Genomic DNA, 20439 nt, shown 5'->3' on the forward strand with positions numbered 1-20439 from the left:
CTATATGCCCTCCGGGCAGTTAAACCCATAAACGCTGCGGTCGTTGTGACCGCAGCATCTATGGGAAGATTTGTTGTGTCCTGATGATCGGGCGGCAGGAGGAGGCTGCAGCACGTTGCCTCTTCCTGCCGCCACTGCTGTAATGCTCCCCCCAAGCCCCCTTGCTTCCCGATGTAGTGTCCAAGCTCCCCCCGCCAGATCCAGCTGCCTCCGCCCCGATCAAGCTCCTTCCGTGCTCCCCCGTGTTCCCCCTTTCAGCTCCTCCCGTGTCAGCTCCCTCAGTGTTCCCCCGTGTTAGCTCCCTCCGTGCTCCCCCAGTGTTCCTCGTTCTCCTCTCCTCCCGATCCAGCTTCCTCTCCCTCCCCCCAGATTCAGCACACTCACCCTCCCTACTGCTGAACGATCTGGTCCCTGCACTGATCATTTGAATCAGCTGCAGGGACCTGATCGTTTGAATGAGTGTCATTGTGCAACACTGACACTCATTCACTCTATAATGCATTACAGCACAGCTTATGTGCTGTAATGCATTATATATGTACCTGCAAAAGTAAAAAAAACACACATAAATAAATAATTAAAACAAATAAATTCAATAAATACATAAATAATTAAAATAAATATACACATTCCCTATCCTTTATAAATGATCCTCTATAAATAAGATACTCATATTTGGTATCGTTGCGTCCGTAATGACCCCGTTAATTAACCCGTTACATTAATTATACCACCTGATTAACGCCATTCAAAAAATAAGTAAAAAACTAACCAAAATGATGATTTTTTTGTTAATCCTGCCCCCTAAAAAAATAGAAAAAAGCTATCAAAACATCACATGTACCGAAAAGGTGTACCACTAAGAACGTCAGCTTATGCCGCAAAAAAGAGCCCTCACATAACTTCATTGACGAAAAAATTTAAATATTACTGCTCTTACACTATGCAAGACACAAACAGTATTTATAATAAAAATGTTATAAAGTATAACAAAAGCTGTATAAAATGGATATCACTGTAATCGTACAGACCTGAAGAATGAAGTTAACATGTCATAAGTAATGTATAGTAAAGGGCGTACAAAAAAAAAGGTGAAAAACAGCTGCTAAATTGTGTATTTTATTCATACCACCTCATAAAAAATAAGATAAATAATGATCAGGGTGTAACAAGTCCCTAAGAATGGTACCGATGGAAATGTCAACTTGTCTTACACAAATATTTTGGCACCGCAAGGCCTCTGTGACATGGTATAATGGCTAAAAAAAAAAACTGAAATAAAAAAAGGCCCCAAAATTCACCAGGTCTTTGTCATGTCTGTGGCCTGTGGTTGAGTCAGGTGACGCACTGCGGCCACATATGGGGGATTTCTTGAAACACTGGAATAAGGGGAATAAATAGTGAGTGATATTTCTCAGTTAGTATTTGCTGTGTTAGAGGAAAAAATTTATTCAAATAGAATATCTGCCCAAAAAATTCATTTTAAATTTCCCCTCCAACTTGCTTAAATTTCTGCTAAACACCTAAAGGGTTAATAAACTTATGAAATGTCACTTTGAATACTTCGAGGGGTGCAGTTTTTACAGTGGAGGGATTTATGGGTATAACTTACATATAGGCCCCACAAATCCACTTCAGAACTGGACTGGTCTCTAAAAAAGTCTGAATTTGAAATTTTCCTAAAAATTTGAAAAATTGCTGTGGAATTTTGAAGCCCTCTAACATCCTAACAATTAAAAAGACGTTCACCAAATTACGTCACTATAAAGTAGACATGTCATAGATGGTGCAGTAATAATTAGTTCATGTGGCATGACTATCTTTCTCAGAAAAATAGAATTTTGAATATAAAGGATTGTAAATTTTTTACATTTTTCCGCAAATATTGTGATTTTTACAAAAAACTGCATGTTATCAACCAAAGTATACCACAAACATAAAGAGGAATATGTCATGAAAAAACTCAGAATAAATGCGATAGTTAAAAGCACCGCAGAGTTATAACTACATTAACCTCTTAACGACGACTGGTATACCCGTCATGCGGCCGTTAAGGGTAAACAGAGAGGGCTCCCGGCGTGAGCCCTCTCTGCAGCGTGCAGTCCCCGGTTGCTATGTGCAGCCAGGGACCGCGTGTATTAGCTAATTAACCATTCAAATGCCGCTGTCAAAGCTGACAGCTGCATTTGAACAGTGAATGTGGCCCCTCTCCCTGGTGTCTAGTGGGGGATCTCCCCCCCCGCGATGCGATCGCGGCAGGGAGATCCGTTGTACTGAGCCGGCCGGGGCTCAGCGTCGCTCCGACGCTGTTCCCGGCTCGGCAATCTATTTAGATGGTCTGCAGCAGACCATTATAATAGAGCCATGATCTGATGGATCATTGCTCTATTATATACAGAGGATTGATCTCAATGGGAGATCAGTTCTGTGTATATAGAAGTCCCCCAGGGGCCTTCATATTACTGTAAGTGAAAGTAAAAAAAAGTGTTTTTAGTAATAAAAAATTCCCTCCCCTAATATAAGTCTGAATCACCCCCCTTTTCCCATTTTACAAATAAAAATAAATAAATAAACAAACATGTTTGGTATCGCCGCGTGCGTAATCGCACAAACTATTAATCACATTACTGATCTCGCACGGTAAATGGCGTAAGCGCAAAAAAATCCCGAAGTGCAAAATTGCGCATTTTCGGTCGCATCAAATCCAGAAAAATTGTAATAAAAAGTGATCAAAAAGTCGCATATGCGCAATCAAGGTACCGATAGAAAGAACACACCATGGCGCAAAAAATGACACCTCACTCAGCCCCATAGGCCAAAGGATAAAAGCGCTATAAGCCTGGGAATGGAGCAATTTTAAGGAACATATATTTGTTAACAATGGTTTTAATTTTTTACAGGCCATCAGATACAATATAAGTTATACATGTTATATATCGTTTTAATCGTACCGACTTTAGGAACATATATAACAAGTAAGTTTTTCCATAGGACACACGGCGTAAAAATGAAGCCCCCCCCCCAAAGAAAAATAATTGCGTTTTTTTTTTTTCAATTTCACTGCGTATATAATTTTTTTTCTGGTTTCGCAGCATATTTTATGGAAAAATTCAGCCTTTCATTGCGAAGTACAATTAGTGACGCAAAAAAAAGGGCTCATGTGGGTCTGTAGGTGTAAAAATGCAAGTGCTATGGCCTTTTAAGCACAAGGAGGAAAAAACGAAAACGCAAAAATGAAAGTTAGCCCGGTCCTTAAAGGGTTAAGAGAGACAGGTCAGATTTGCAAAATAGGCCCTGGTCATTAAGGCCAAAATAGGCTGAGGAGGCAAGGGGTTAAAAAAACCGACTGCTAAAACACAATGTACAACACTCTGCTCTTTCTGGCGGCTCCGTAGGAATGAATAGAGCCGCAGGTCACGTGCTGTACTCATAACAGAAAAGCCGGAGTTACAGAGGTTGGACCCCCGCGATCTCTTACTTATCCACTAACCTAGTTAGCTTTGCCTGGACAACCTCTAGGTAATTACATGAATGACCCATCTCACTAGTTTGCTTTAACGCCTGATCTGATGAGTGGCCCATCATGAAACAGATTGGAGAGCTGCTTGTTCTGTAACCTTACACTAAGTAAAACGTAACTTTTAATAACTTTCAAATAGAAATAATAAGTATAAAGTTGTGCTCATTAAAATCACAGAGCTTCCATAACCTTCTACAGTGAATCAACCTATATCTGTATAGTCATAGTAGCTGCAGACTACTGACTACCTCGTAGTATATTACTATCTAACTGGGCTATGAAAGCCCTCCTCCTGATGAAGCCCATGTGTGGGTGAAACTAGTTGAGGGGCTGTGCGGTTGATTTTAAATTCATTGCTTTCATAGCCCAGTTAGATAGTAATATACTACGAGGTAGTCAGTAGTCTGCAGCTACTATGACTATACAGATATAGGTTGATTCACTGTAGAAGGTTATGGAAGCTCTGTGATTTTAATGAGCACAACTTTATACTTATTATTTCTATTTGAAAGTTATTAAAAGTTACGTTTTACTTAGTGGTAGGTTTACTGGATGTGATCTGGGCTTTTGGCCCTTATAAATTTGTTTTGGTATTTGAACCATCCAGATTACCTACCTTTAGGGCACTTTATTTTTGGTTTGTTTTTTCTGTAACCTTGGCACAATATTATAAAGGTCATACAGTTGCATGGCTGCCTCTCACAAGTATCTCCTCTGCTCCGCAATTTTGCGGACATTACGGACTAGGAAGGGGAGTAATCGATTGGTTCCTCGTCCAGCATGATGTGTCAATATCATGCCAGCATTGGGGAAACTCTTTGAATTGGTGTGGCACTGAGGCGCTGTGACAAAGCCGCGGCGATTCAAAGAGTTTCCTGCTGCCAGGGAAGCACTATGGCCTTTTAAACACACGGACAATGTTAAGGTTGTTATTGTTCTTCCCTTTAGCCCTTAGTCACGAGGAAGACAGAAAGGGCTGCACCAGGGCACTTTAAAGAAATAAAGTGCTGCTAAATCTGTTGGCGCTATACAAATAAGTATTAGGACATCTGGCTAGTGCTTTGCACAGGAGAGAGTATGTGCATGCAAACGGAGCCTGTCAGTCTTCTTCGGAGAGTCCACAATGAATAAAAAGTTTCTGGGCAGTTGTGAGAATACCACGGTTACTGTGTACAAAGTGCTGATTCCTGAATCGCCTATCCTTCCTCATCTGTTCAGCTTGTCATCATTAGCAGCGGTTTAGTACCTAGTGTAACCTTCCTTGCAGTGCTGCTGTTTCTATATTTTTTGCTTGCGCAACACCTAGCAAAGCCAGTGCTTCAGTAACCCTTTCTCCCTCTACATAGTCGTTCTGTAAACTATCTCACAGCACAGTGCCAGCCTGTTTCTTCAAGTATACTCACCCACACTAGTTTATGACATTGAGATGTGGGTGCTGTGATGTGATCACCTGGATGAGTAGGAGAAATACTTGCTTGTGTACTATTGCAAACAGCCTAGCTTTAAAATCAACTTGCCACCACTATGGAGGATTAAAGGAGTTATCCAGCATTTGAAAAATATGGCCACTTTCTTCCAGGGAAGGCACAACCCCTTTAATCCAACAAAACCCCTTTAACCCTTCACAGTTCTGACTAGATAGCGATGGCTTTTAAATTGGTGATTTCCTGTAAAAATGACACTCTTGTGTTCATGGTGGTAATGCCCAAAAAGGGATACCTTATGACCAAGATGTTTGTGCAGTTTTTTTCCCCCACTTAGGCTGGGTTCCATTTTTTTGTAATGGAAGTCAATGGAAAAATGAAAAAAAAAAAACTGTGTAAACACAGCCTTACTGTACTGCAAATTGTTTGCAGCAGTAAACCTCGGTGAAATCTGGATAGTAAGGGTATGTCCCACGTTCACAGCAGATTTCACGCTGTGAATTTTGCAACATGTGAACGCACCCTAAAAGGCAAATTGGATTTATTTTATTAACAAGCATTGTATGAGTAATGCAGTGACATGGCCTAGGTGTGAAGATTACCTTTTGTGCTGCTGGTTTGTGGCCGTTTCAAGCAGTTGTCACAGATGGTAGTCTTTTGAATAATCCTTATTTCCCTATGGATAAGAGAATTATCCCATATTCCTCCGTATCATGTTGCTCATTAAAATGAAACTTGATCACTTTATTCTGTGTACAGTGTATCTGTTTTGCAGCTCCCCACTTTCCCTTTTTAAATGTATGACTTGTAGGCACATACCACTTATTTGTTTTGCATTCTGAAAGCCTATTTAAATAGCTAAAAATGGGCAAAAGTCACCACAATGCCTCAATATGCTTCATTGTTCCTATGCATGAGGCCTCACTGATTCTATAATGGGTACTGTGCAACTGATATATATTTATCGTGCCAGCCAATGAGTGGGTGACCTGGTGATGTCTGTTGCCTAAGCCAAACACCAGCACCACTGTTCCCCATTTGTAGGATCTTGGGCATATACAGTGGTACCTCCAGTAAGGCAGTTTGAGAACCAAGCAGTGTCTTCCCATAGGAAATAATGTAAATGTGTTTAATTGGTTCCAGCACCCACCAATAATTTTCTACAATACTAATTTATTACATTTGAAAAGTGTCCAGTTTAATCTCTACAGTACAGAGCAGCACTATACTGTACAGGACATTACAGAGCAGCACTATACTATACAGTACATTATACACAAACATTCAACAAAGCCAACAATTATAGTACAGTAGTCACTAACTCCTTACTCATCCTTTACTGTATAGAGTACCCCCTTTCCCCCCCCCCCATATCAGCACTATAAAGTATAGGGGATGGTGGTGCACTGACTGTACTATTCCTGTACTCAAGCAGTCTTATACAGTACTGTATGTAAAGCCTCACCAGTGCTTAACTCAACAGGTATAACCCACCATCCACACTCACAAAAACGTTCAGATACCGTATACATCAAGACTGGGGGTCCGAAAAGTGTTTGAGAACTGAACAAGAGTTTGAGAACCGAAGCAAACATTTCTTGAAAATACAGTGAGTTCCAAGCAGTTTGAGAACTGAGGTACCACTGTATTGTCCACCACTTTTTAGCAGAGCTTCCCTGTGTGAATTTGCAGCTTTAGGCCATGTTCACACAATGTTTCGGAGGCAAAAATGCAACTGTATTTTAGAATTATGGCTTTTTTTCTTCTTCTTTTGGTAGTTTTATATATTAAACACATTCACAGACAACTTATGAAAGTTTTTTTTTGTCTTGCAGATAACTTACCGTCTGAGAGCACTTCACGATTGAAGCGCTCTTTGTCTGCAAGGTGGATACACGGTGTCTATTTCATGTCGACTGCAGTTACTACATCAGACTTGGAGTGACTTGTTTTCACCCTAGTTTGGCAGCATTGCTGCCCGTGCATACACAGATGAATGAAGACTCCATTTGGAAAGGCAGCCGCTCAGCGATCAAGAGCTGATGCAGGTAAACTTTGTTGGCTGTAAATTGTTAGTGCTACCAAGATGGTTATAGTAAGATTGCCATATACATTAGATTTTTGGCTGATGGCTGAACAAACTGTCTGTGCTCAGAGTTGCCATACATGTACGATATAAATCTGGTAAGCAGCAGCCAATATTTTGCCATAAGTGATATTATCAGATGGAATACTGTCGGAAATATAAAAGGATGATTTTAACCCCTAAACGCCCCTGGGTGTACCGGTGCAATGAGCAGCCCGGCCCTCACAGTTAATGGAAGGCTGCAGCGATCGCACTGCAGCGTGTCATTAACCACTTAGTGGCAGGGATTTAAGTGTAAGTGACGGGCAGTCCCCTGTCACTTACCGATCTGTGACTGCGGGGGTCCCGATCATTTTAAAGGACCACCGGAGGTCTCTCACCTTCCTCCGTGTGGTCCGATCGGCGCTCTGATGTTTGTCTGCCACAGGTAGGCTTAATCAGCAGAACCCCTATCACACTGATCAATGCTATGCCTATGGCATAGCAATGATCAGTGTGTAAAATCTAGTAATTGTATGTAAAAGTCCTCCAAAGGGACTTTAAAATGTGTGGGGAAAAAAAAAAACACCTTTCCCAATAAAAGTTTAAATCATCTCACTTTCCCATTATATAAATAAAACACACAAAAATAATTAAATGAACATAATATACTGTAGCTTGCGTAATTGTCCAATCTACTAAAATATTACAATCGTGATCACGAACGGCAAACAGCGTAGCCGAAAAGAGGGGGGAAAAAAGTGGCAGGATTACAGATTTTTTTTGTGTGTGTGTATATGTATGTGTGTATGTATGTATGTGTGTGTAATAAATATATATATATATATATATATATATATATATATATATATATATATATATTTATTTATAATATTATATTATATTATATTATATTAGACATGTCACGGGAGAAATGTTCGAGGGGGTGTACATCTCACCGAGGTTGATACGCATGGTGAGATGGTAAGTCCAGGAGGGATCTGTTGCTCAGCAGTGATATGCTGCTGAGCTATTATTTACTGTTGCCGGGCCTGGATTTACATGGAATGGCAGGTAGGTTTTGGTAGTGGGACTTGCCATTCCCTCCCCTTGATCCAGTTTAGGTGTTGGGATCAGGTGAGCTCTGACCCTAATCAGCCTGAGAAGGTAAAAGCTCTCACAGTGTGAAGATGGTGGCTCTCAGCCAGGAGTGAACAGCCTGTGTGTTTGGTGGGAGCTGTGAATACAGACGCTGCTGGAGCATATATATACCCTGCGGTATCCAGGTGAAAGACGCACTGTTTGTCTAGTGTCAGATAGGTGAAGAAACCTGTTAGTAAGCGCCCAGACGGGCAAGACCTTTTTGTTTGTTTGGTTCTTAAAAGCACGGTGTTGCTTTATTTCTGTTTGATGGACTGTTTATGCTGCAAATAAGCGCTAAGTTGTTATTTTACAAGTCCAAGTCTGCCGTGAACTGTGTCCAAACACACCATCCCCCGGGAAGATCCCTACAATATAAATATATATATATATATATATATATATATATATATATATATATATATATATATATATATATATATATATATAATGTGTGTGTGTGTTTATATGTATCTTCACAAATATGGTATTAATAAAAACTAGAGATCATGGCAGAAACACCCCATACAGCCCTGTAGGTGAAAAAAGGCTGACCTATAGAATAATGGTATCATGTCGCTTTTACCGTATAGTACATTACGTAGACACAGGAACCCCCCAAAAGTTACCATATTTCATTCTATTTTATTTCACTAATTTATATCCATCATACATTTTATGGTAGAATGAAAGACGCCATTACAAAGTACAACTACTCCTGTAAAAAACAAGCACTTACATGGCCCTGTAGATAGAAGACAAAGTGCTAGAGCTCTTTGAAGGAAAGGAGGAAAAGACGAAAACAAAAAAAATGAAAATTTGCGCGGTCCACTAGGTCATTTTGGGCTTGGTCCTCAAAGGGTTAAACATGACACATGCACACATCCACTCCCCATCCTTGGTTTTTCATGGATAATCATACTCAACTACTAACATTGGGGCAAAAAATTCAAAGACTGCAAACTTGTCCAGTTTTATCAACTTTGGGCTAATGTGCATAGTCACATTAAGATTTTGTCTGCACATTCAGTAATGAGGTTTTCCCCACTGTAATAACTTGTTTTCCCATGTGCAAGTTGTTGTAGTCACTTGAATCCAATCAAAAAAGAAATTTTAAAGAAATTTTAGACCCCTCAATTTTTTAAAACATTTTTTTATTAAAGAAAAGACAAGAATGTTAAGGTTTTGCAGCAAAAAATGTTGCTTGGGTAAAGAACACAGGCTGAAATCTTATTGTTCATGTATAAAATAAATAACCATTTCTCTTGATCCTTTTCATGTTACAATGCACTCAAAGAAAACCTTATATGAAGTTGACCTGCTAGGCAGTTTTTCAACACTAGTGTAGTGTACTACTCATAGTAGCATCATTTGCATTACATTAAGGATAGAGTTAAAGGGGTAGTGCGGCGCTAAGAAATTATTCACAAAATAACACACATTACAAAGTTAGACAACTTTGTAATGTATGTTATGTATGTGAATGGCCCCCTTCTGCCTGTTCCCCCAACCCCCGCCCGTGGACCCGGAAGTGTAGTGCATTATACATACCTGATACGTGTCGACCCCCGTCCACAGTCTTCTGACAGTGATGTAATCTTTAGGAGGCCGGCTGACCCGCTCCTACCGTCCCTCCTGCCGGCCTACTCTGCCGCGTCATAACTGTGCTCAGCCGCGATTGGCTAAGCATACTGTGCTCAGCCAATCGCGGCTGAGCAGCTGATGACGTGTGCCGCGTCCTCAGCTGCTCAGCCGCGATTGGCTGAGCATAACTGTGTGCATAACATAGTTATGACGCGGCAGAGGGGGGCCGGCATGAAGGACGGCAAGAGCGGGTCGACCGGTCTCCCGAAGATTACATCACTGTCAGAAGACTGTGGACGGGGGTCAACACGCATCAGGTATGTATAATGCACTACACTTCCGGGAACACGGGGAAGGGGGCCATTCACATACATAACTTTGTAATGTGTGTTATTTTTTGAATAATTTCTTAGTGCTGCACTACCCCTTTAATGAAATAAATTACTAACATTTATTAGCATAATGTAGATTTATGCTGTTAATGATATATATTTAAAATATTCACCAATATATCTATAGTTTAATTTTTTTTATAACTTTTCTTTATAAAAAGTTGATGACAAGTGAAATGACTGTGATCTCCTATAGAATTTGTCTCCCGAGATTATCAGGCTACTCATGTTTGTCATGTTTTACAGTTAATTATGCTGCAACAACTGGGATTGAAGACCATTCTAATCCAGTTTTTAATCTCTCAGATGTTGTTGCTAATAACAGTAGGATGGGAAGACAGGGGAAGGGCTTACTCAGTGACTCCCTCAGTGATCCAGTTTTGTGCCACCCAAACCACGGGCAGCATAAATCACATTAAAAAGCTGCAAAGTTATAATACTGCCCGGGATCAAGGCTTCAAGTCACTGGAGCTGTCCCTAACAAGATTCTCCCCTCTACATCACTATTGATTGAGATATCCCTCCCTTTTCACAAATAAAGAGGGATCACTGGCAGGATGAAGAGCAGCCAGCTTGTTTCAGCCCAGTAACTCCTCCCAGTGAGCCCTGATCTTGTTATGAATAATTGGAAATGCTGCAGTTTTCTCTGTATACTTGACTTTATAATTTTAGCCTTTCCTTTGCCGTCACTGACTGACTGGGTTCCCCGCAACATTCCTTCTATTACTCTTATTTATTATTATTATTCCTTTTATTATTGGGTACATTCACACAGATCAGTTCTTATTTATTTAATTTGTGTTGATTGAAATGTCAACTATGTCTTTCTTATCTACCAGCACATGCAGGTGTTTCAGCAAATATGATGAAGAAAAGGACCTCTCACAAGTGAGTATAGAGAAAACTCTGGTTTAATGCTCATGTGGTGTTTTTTTAGGGTCTTCACATGATGGTAATTCTGCAAGGATGTTCAGAGTGACTATTAGAATGTTCTATTGTGCTTGTTACTACTGTTGCTTATACCAGTGTTTTCCATCTCCAGGACTAGAGGAGGGTAGTTCAGAAACACTCGCATAGACTATGGAGACATATGGACACAATATTATACTACTACTAATCCCATGCTATAGATTGTAAATTGCATTATATTCAGCAGTTGCTATTTATGCAGTCGCACAATGTTCCTTCAGGGTGCGTTCACAAATAGCAAGTTTCACAGCAAATCTGTATTTTCATACCGCTGTGAGAATGTAGTGAAAGCCATATTTAACTATCTGGTAAAGATAATAAACAACAAATGCTTACCTGCCCACGCTCCCTCGTCACACTCCTGCTTAAGTCTCCGGGTACCTGCACACTGATAACCCACTGAGCCAATTACTGACTCGAGTGAGACAGCTGAGTGGGCTGTCGGTGCGCAGGTACCCGGGGACTGAAGCAGGAGGGTGGCCTGGTAAGCATTTGCTGTTTATTATCTTTATCGGCATCTAATTAAATATGGCTTTCACTACATTCTCACAGTGGAATAAAAATCCACTGCGAGAATGCGGTGGCATAGACTTTAATATTACCGAGTATTCCACTGCGACCTCTGTGTGAATGCACCAAAGGCTATGTGCACACAGCGTACCAACAACTGCTGTTTGCCACTTAACCCATTCAGGACTGGTCTAGTTTTCGTTTTTGCGTTTTCGTTTCTTCCTTCTCGTGTTTTAATGGCCATAACGCTTGCCTTTTTTAACCTACAGACCCACATGAGCCCCACTAATTGTACTATACAATGGCAGACTTAATGTTTCCATAGAGTATGCTGTGAAACAAAAACAAAAAAATATTTGTGCAGTGAAATAGAAAAAAATTTAAAAGAATTTTTCATTTTCGGAGGTTTTGTGTTTACGCCATTCATTTTATAGTAAAACTGACATGTTATCTCATCCCCAAGTCGGTACAATTACAACGATATGTAATTTATATAAAGTTTATTTCATCATTTTTTTTTATTTTATTTATTTTTTTTAAACTAAATGTTTAAAATTGCTCTATTCCCAGGCTTATAGCGCTTTTATCCTTTGGTCTATGGGGCTGTGTGAGGTGTCATTTTTTTGCGCCGTAATACTTTCTATCGGTGCCTTGATTGCGTACATGCGACTTTACAATCACTTTTTATTACAATTTTTCTGGATTTATAAAATGGGAAAAGGGGGGTGATTCAGACTTTTATTAGGGGAGGGGATTTTTTTTATAAATAAACATTTTTTTCTTTTTTTTTTCACTCTGTACTTTAACTTTTAGTCCCCCCTGCAGGACTCCCAAAGAGATCACTGCAGTATACTTAATAGAGCAATGATCGATCAGATCATTGCTGTATTACTCTGATCGATCTCTGCAGCAGACCAGATGAATCGATTTGCCGAGACGGGATTAGCATCAGTGCGATGCTGAGCCCCCGGCTGGCACGATAGAAGGGATCTCCTCTCCGCTAATAGCCGCAGTCGGGAAAGGGTTAAACATTAGGCATTGTGTCGGGTGTTGTCCTGATAATTGCATTGAAATCCATATAGAATGTCCAGAAATAATTGACATGTCAACTATTTCCACGTCCATGGCGAACATCCGTTCAATACATTGTGTGAACAACGGCCGTTGTTTGCATTGACTTCAGTGCGACACTTTACGACAAGAACTGCCATTTTAATTGAAAATTGCCATTCTTGTCAAAAAATATGTTGTGTGAACATAGCTTAAAATTGTATGTTAAGCGAAGCTGCTGTTAAAATGCACAGTTGTCTATTCATACTAATAAAATCTAGTAGAAATTGTGTAAAATCATAAATTCTGTGCTGCCACAAATGTCAAACATCCAGCAGCAACCAATGAGAAGTGGGTATTGTGGGCCCCAGGTAATAGTTGTCCGTCTATCGTCAAATATAGTATTTATGTAACTTCAACAAGACAGTTTTTCAGTGCTATTGACTACTGCATCAACTTGATTAGATTAAGTGGGTTAAATAAGTGGTGTGTAAAGCTGTATACCGTCCCTCAGGATTATTTGGTTGTCCTTTTCAGGAAACATCGAAGCAATATGGGACCAAGTAAACCAATCTCTCAACCAAGAAGAAACATTGTAGGTTGTAGGATACAGCATGGCTGGAAGGAGGGCAGTGGGCCAATAACTCAATGGAAAGGAACTGTTTTGGATCAAGTACCAGTCAACCCTTCACTGTATCTTATAAAATATGATGGATTTGATTGTGTATATGGACTTGAGCTTCACAAAGATGAAAGGGTGTCAGCTCTTGAAGTTCTTCCAGACAGAGTTGGTAAGTGCATGAAATTTATCAGTGGTATATTGCATTTGCTGGACAAGGGACCATGTACACTCGCACTATTTGTGTGTGTGTGTTATGGTCTGTGCACACTAAGGAATCTAGACAGATAACCCGCCTCCACAGCTCATGGCCACGTGCATCTCAGCTCATGCTGTAGACTCCATTCTATGGTTCATTCATCAGGCGGACGACGGAATCTGCCTGTGCATAGAATGGCGTCTATGACACAGGTGGAGATGCGCGTGGGTGCGAGCTGCGGAATCTGTTGCGGGTGATCCACCCGTATTCCTTAGTGTGCACATATCCATTTTTTGTTTTGCGGTAATAATGGGGGGAAATTTAGCATGTTAAGTGTGCCAGAAATCATCTTTGTGGTAAACAAAAAGTTATTAGAGCGGTTGGTTATTATACGTTTGTGCCACACTAGACCAGACTGCCTTAAAATGTGTCTTAAAATGTGTCTAAAAAGGAGGTGTGGCTTAGAGGAGTCATAAAATTTATTTACGATGTGTGTGCCATGATTCTGGTGCAAAATATTGGAGTAGAGTAATCCAGCCAAGAAGTGGCGTAAGGAAAGATGGTGCCAAATCTATGAGCCAAGAGGATCAATCATTTGAGAATTCGAGTTATGGTCCGTTTACACAAAATGATATTTCACCCAATCGATTGTTTAAAGATTTTGTAGCAATCAGTGTTTAGACGAAAAAATCGTTATTGCAATCTTTTTTTAAGATCGATTAAGCCCATCTCACGAATAGGGTGAATCTTTGAAAGACTGTTTACACGAAGCGATCTGCGAATTTTTGGTGAACTCCCAACGACAATTTGAGAACTTGAAAGATCACAATGAACGATTTCTTTCTCGTCACTTGATCGTTTGCTGTGTTTACACGAGCCAATTATCGCTCAAATGCGATCGTTATTGTGAAAATTCGAACGATAATCATTCCGTGTAAACGCAGCATTACTCTTTTAATCACCTTTTAAAGTGAGCAGTTCTAGATGTTGTGCAGGTTGAGGCTGCATGTACCTCGGTTATGAATTGGGGATTCTCCATTGACCTCTGATGTTTCTCAATCTATAAAGTGCACTGAAGCACGGATTCTTTCTCTGCCAAAAACCATGGAGTCCTTTGAGCCAGAATGTGCAGGGAATGTGAGTCTTGGCTCTAATGCCTGGTCTAATTGTTGTACAGAAAATAACTTCACTTATGAATTCAGTTTACTTTTTTTTTTGTTTTCTCAGTAAAAATTTTTGTGATCTGATTAATAAACACTTTTGTGAAATCTTTGTATTTCTCTCTTGAAGCATCTTCCAGAATCAGTGATGCCCATTTAGCGGACACAATGATTGGTAAAGCTGTAGAACATATGTTTGAAACAGAAGATGGCTCCAAAGATGAATGGAGAGGGATGGTTTTGGCAAGAGCACCCATTATGAACACCTGGTTTTATATAACCTATGAAAAGGACCCTGTCTTATATATGTATCAACTTTTAGATGACTACAAAGAAGGAGATCTTCGCATTATGCCAGATTCAAGTAGGACATTCTAATATCTTTTGCTTACCGTATGAATGGAAATACTTCCCGTATTAGGCTGTATTCACCTGTTCTGTAGTTTTGCCCGTGACTGCGAATCCACAATTACAGACCGTTGAATTCATTTGGGCTGTTCACACTGTGCGTATATTTACAGTTTGCATTCCATAAAAATTACTGACTCTAAGCTCTATGGACTGTAATTGTGGCATGGATTGTCCTGTGGGAACATCAGTAATTTTTTTTTACAATCGAAAGAACCCAGAGTTTTTCATAGCTCATGACAATGCACGTCTCTCCCTGGCTGTCTATCAAATCCAACCTAATTGCTTTATTACTTTCTATGAGGCACAATAGTCGGCTCTTCAGCTGGCCAGTGGTTGGAGTATTACCTATAACTTTTTTTTTTTTTTATGGTTCAGTCAGTGTCTGCTTTCTAGTTGAACAGCCCAGGACACATTTTAATGTCGATATAGATGACTCTTTAAAGGGGTTTTCCAGCATTAGAAAAACATGGCCACATTGCTCCTGGTCTCCAGTTCAGGTGTGGTTTGCAAATAAGCTTGCAAAACCTACACCCAAACTGGAGACAAGATTTGTGCTGTCTCTGGAAGAAAGTGGCCATGTTTTTCTAACACTGGAAAACCCTTTTACTCTGATTTGATTTCACATTTACTAGTCCTGGATTGATATATTTTGCACCTAAAATACCATCTCTTGGGGACCTTCCCGAGCAGTATGGATGCTATGTGGTCCCATAGTGGATATCATTTTAATGTGGTACCTCTAGGGATTTGGAAATTGTTCCCAAGGATGTACCAGCCGTGTGGACCAGTTTTTTGTTCTGTGAAATCTTACAACTAGGGCTAGACATACTGCTGCAGGTGCAGTGATAGCAATTTGCATCACAGAAGCTTCTAAAGACTAATTTATTTAAAGGGGCAGTTAACTTCGGTGTATGTGAACTTCTGACCCAATGGAGTTATAATATTTTAGAAAAATTTTTAAATTCTCTTTGCACGTGACACAAGCTATTTTTCCAACAGATCCTAAATGTTTTTCAAAAACATGCAGTCTGTGGAGGGGATAAAAAAAATGACTTTAGCCTAAGTGTATGTAAACATATGGCTTCAGCGGTATATAATGATATGACTAGTATATAACTATATTCCTGGTATAATACATGAGTGGTGCAAACAATATAAGCCTCTATGGTCTGTACCCTTGCTTCCTCCTCTTAACTTCATTGATTATCATCCAGAGATGGTGACTATCACTTCTATTTTATTGTTCTAATTTATAAATTATCTATATTAATCATATTATTATACTTATTAGGACATTCTTCATCCATGCCAAAGAATAAAAAAGGTAATCCATTTTACATTTGTTCATATAATCTTTTCATATACCGTATAAGGACTCTTTTATGGTGCGTTCACACCTACAGGATCTGCAGCTGATTTTCTGCAGCAGATTTCATTTAAATAACTGAACACAGCATCAAATCTGCTGCAGATCCTGTAGGTGTGAACGCACCCTTAAGGTCTATTTCCTCTATTTGTATAACACTAAGAAATCCACCAATTTACTCAGTAGTCTTTCTTCTGCTGAAAAGCTGGGTGATAAAATTAAATCCTACATTAGTTAAAACAAAACACAATTGACCCTATTTAAGTACTAATTTATTTGTCCTAAAACGACTACTCATGTATTATAAGGAATTTTGCATTTGCAGTACCTGTCAGAGACATGTCAAAAATTTTGGTTGGTGTTGGTCCAAATGTTCTGAGTGAGACTGATCAGGAGAGTCGGCCAGGACAAATCCATACTGTCATTCATTCCTCTCATTGCGCTGTCTGACCGGGATGGCCCCATAGACTTGCATTATGTGGCTGACCAGGTCACATGCCGCAAAGCTGGGAGAGAACCCTCTGCATGCGGACTTCTCCCGGGTCGGGTCTGAACACTCAGACCCCCAACTGATCAAAGTTTTCACATGTCAAGCTTTATTTATTTTTTTTTTCCATTAATGATGGTTGCAGTTTAAAGTGTCACTGTCTTTTTAAAAAATTTTTTTGCAGAAATCAATAGTACAGGCAATTTTAAGAAACTTTGTACTTGGGTTTATTAGTCGAAAAATGCATTTTTATCATGAAAAATGCTCTCCCCCCTGTCTTCATGGTTCTCTTATGGAGAGGGGTGGAGTTGAGGGAGATAAGGCACCACAGGACAACAAAGAGTTAATTTACAGCTACATTACCGGGCTATCTCCTCTGAAGTCAGCACTGACCTCTGAATACCGGCTTTCACACAGGTCCCGCTGTGTAATCCTGTGTTCTCTGCTGGCGACTAATCTCCCTCCTCTTCATAGAACAGACAGGGTTCGAATGAGTAAAAAAGTCGAGATTTCCTCATAATGAGCAGTGGATGAGAGTGAAGAGGGAAAAGGGGACCTGAGGGAAAGTCTTTTTGAATGTAGATAATGGCATATTTGCCTAATAAACCCAGTTTCATAAAATCGGCTGTACTATTGATTTTCTGCAAAAAAAAAAAAAAAATGACCATGACACTTTTAAGGATTTTGCAACTAGGATGAAAGAGCAGGCGGTAATCTTATTTTTTTAATATTTCTATAACTCTTTGAGGGGGTATTATACCTTATATTATCACAGATGGTATGCATTAAAAATGCAGTCTTTTATATTGTCTTCATGTTTCCATGTACTTTTCAAATAACCCCCTTTTACATCTTCCTTTCATATCAAATACCGTAAGATCTTCCACGTCTGTCACTGATTTTTTTTTTCCCAACTAATGCAAGTTTGTTGATTTTTCATGTGCTACAGAATCAGGGTTTACATGAAGAAAAAAAAACTAACAAAAATCCACCTTTTTGTAGAATTTTAGTCAAATAGAATGTATTCTATAGAAAAGAAAATGTATTTATGTAAAAAGCATTTTATATTGCCCTGGCTGATTTTTCAAGGAGAGATGTCATTAGTGACGACCTCTATAGGCTTTAATTTTGGATTTATATTAAAAAAGTGAGACTTTTATTCTTCTAATTTTTTTTTTTATTTTTTTTTTATTTTTTATACTACCAATAGATGACTCTCCTCCAGCTGAAAGAGAACCAGGTGAAGTTGTTGACAGCCTGGTGGGGAAGCAAGTGGAATATGCCAAAGAAGATGGCTCAAAAAGGACTGGCATGGTTATTCATCAAGTGGAAGCCAAGCCCTCTGTTTACTTCATAAAGTTTGATGACGATTTCCATATTTATGTCTACGATTTGGTGAAGACATCCTAAGGGGGATTGTGGACACCCTTGCCAAACTTGTGGATCTAAATATATGTAAAATTTGTAGAAAGACTTATTGCTTTCTGACTACAGAAACTGATATTCCTGCGAACCCACAATCCCTGGTGTTGTGTACAAAAGAAAGGGAAAAGTCATTTTGTTTGAACAACATGCCTATCCGTCTTTCTCTTATAAAGGAAAGAACCACTTTCAAAGATTGACATGTTTTGGATTTAGGGACACTGTTTTTCAACATGAGTTTTTAAAGCAGGAGGTGTCTTAGCGCAAAGACAAGATTGAGAAATAATGGTATAGAAATTGTATTTCTGAAGCACTCATTCCTTACTCTACAGAGAACTGTTTGGTATGTCTAACTTCCGTAAAGTAGGTGTCCATTATTTTTGCTTCCAACGTCTTTGTTGAAGGCAGTAGGGGTAAATGATGCTTGCGCTGTGAGTTCCAGCAAAAACATTGCACTGTGAAGTATTGACTTATGGTTCACACCAATAGTTTGCCAAACCCTTGGCAAAATTCTGTTGAATATCTGTCTGATGTTCATTGGCTTCGAATTGGCCTAATGCTCCACATTATATATGGTAACACTAGTGCAGCTGTGTAAATGAAAGACAATGTATTGATACAAAAAATAAAGACAACGTTTCCTAACTCTTGGTTTTACCCTGGACATGATGTCTTAGGTTGTGGGGCAATTCTGCACCGAGTTAAACCGCATTAAAACTTTCTTTCCAGTGTTACGTCTGTCCTGTTAGTGAGGAGTGTCCATGCTTCCCGCATTTTTCCTTTTTAAGTTCCTCTTCTATTATTTCTCCTCCTTTATGTGTTTAGCTAGGTTTTTTTAGGTTGCCCCCCCCCCCCCCCCCCCCCCCCCAGTCATTTGCTGCTGGTCAACTTTTATTTATTTGTGTTTGATTTTTTTTTAATTATTCCACTACCATAAAGAGAAACTATTTACGCTTCTCAAGTTTTGACAGCCCTTTACCACTCCTGAAGCAGAATTTTAATCTACAGCCTTAGACAAGCATGTAAGTTTCTTAAACCTAGCAGGAAAGAAACAATACATACAGACTACGCTGAATAAAGATCTGTCCATGCCAAGTTGTGACATAATTTTACAAATCCTAATCATCATCACTTTGGGGAAATGACAAGCGGTAAATTGTTCTTACACACTGACATTTAGAATGTTGTCTGCTGAAGAAAAGTAAAGATCTTACCACATAAGTTTGTATGTAAGAATGTGTTCATATTACAGATGGCTTTTTCATCAGTTTTCTCCCCTCAGCGTTATGTTTTGCACAGATTTTTTTCTTTTAAAGTTTTGTATGTTGACTTCTAGAGTAATCCGAAGATGTTTAAGATCTTACACTTCCCCAAATAAGTATTGAACATCTAAAATGCCATGCAACTGAGTTTATTTCCCAGTTGTGCTTAATTCTAACCATCTTATAATGTTGACTAAGCTTACTGTGTTGGTGCCAACTTTTTTTTTTCTCTGTAAACTTAAATTTCTTTCATTTGGAATATCATTTGGTATACTTTGACAAATAATCCTGTGTACCATGTATTTCAAGCCAGTATTGGACGAGGTGTGTTTTTTGCTCAATGGATACAGAAAAGCCGCATGTGTCCTCCAATATAACTTTCTCTGTACAATTCTTAAGGGAGCAGGTTACCATGATACTTTATAGGGTTTTTATTTTGTCCCCCTTTTGCTGCTAAGTTTTAGCACTTACCTCCTGTTACTGCACGAGAGTGCTGAACTGTTACTCACTTAAAACCTTGTGGCGTTCTTTTTACAGAATCTTTCTGCCATGTTTCATATTTAGCCTTATGGCGAATGCCTTGTAATGTTATTTTTTTTTTTCCTACTGCTCAAAATTAATGTCAGTGTAGTTGTCCATTGCTATTTCAGTACTTTATTGAATGTTCTTTTGGGCAAGCAAACACAGAGGGTATTGAGTGAACAGCTTTGTCTTTTTGTGTTACACACTAAAGGTCTTGAATCATCATGTTTTTGTGTATTCAGCAAAGTACATAGATTTGCAACAGTGTTTCTATCCTGCAGATCTCTAAAGTGACTATTATTGACTCTGAAGAGTCCTGCATGTAAATCTCAAAGCA

At 39.3% G+C, this 20439-nt stretch overlaps 1 protein-coding gene across 3 annotated transcripts in view; it reads left to right on the plus strand.

Moving 5' to 3' along the window:
• The window catches only part of SPIN1 (spindlin 1), a 39050-nt gene extending 19878 nt beyond the window's left edge, over window positions 1–19172 (plus strand). For 2 of the 3 annotated variants that reach the window (XM_069961705.1, XM_069961706.1), the window contains exons 2-7: window positions 6780–6992; window positions 10965–11013; window positions 13192–13445; window positions 14763–14996; window positions 16335–16367; window positions 18107–19172. In XM_069961705.1, coding sequence (XP_069817806.1) covers window positions 6941–6992; window positions 10965–11013; window positions 13192–13445; window positions 14763–14996; window positions 16335–16367; window positions 18107–18306 — 822 coding nt within the window. In that variant the 5' untranslated portion in view covers window positions 6780–6940 and the 3' untranslated portion in view covers window positions 18307–19172. The remainder of the gene's footprint in view (window positions 1–6779; window positions 6993–10964; window positions 11014–13191; window positions 13446–14762; window positions 14997–16334; window positions 16368–18106) is intronic. The other variant, XM_069961707.1, reaches the window with a different exon arrangement.
• Window positions 19173–20439: the final 1267 nt, after the last annotated feature.

The sequence above is a fragment of the Dendropsophus ebraccatus genome, chromosome 3 (assembly GCF_027789765.1).
Source record: "Dendropsophus ebraccatus isolate aDenEbr1 chromosome 3, aDenEbr1.pat, whole genome shotgun sequence".
NCBI classification, from domain to species: Eukaryota; Metazoa; Chordata; class Amphibia; order Anura; family Hylidae; genus Dendropsophus; species Dendropsophus ebraccatus.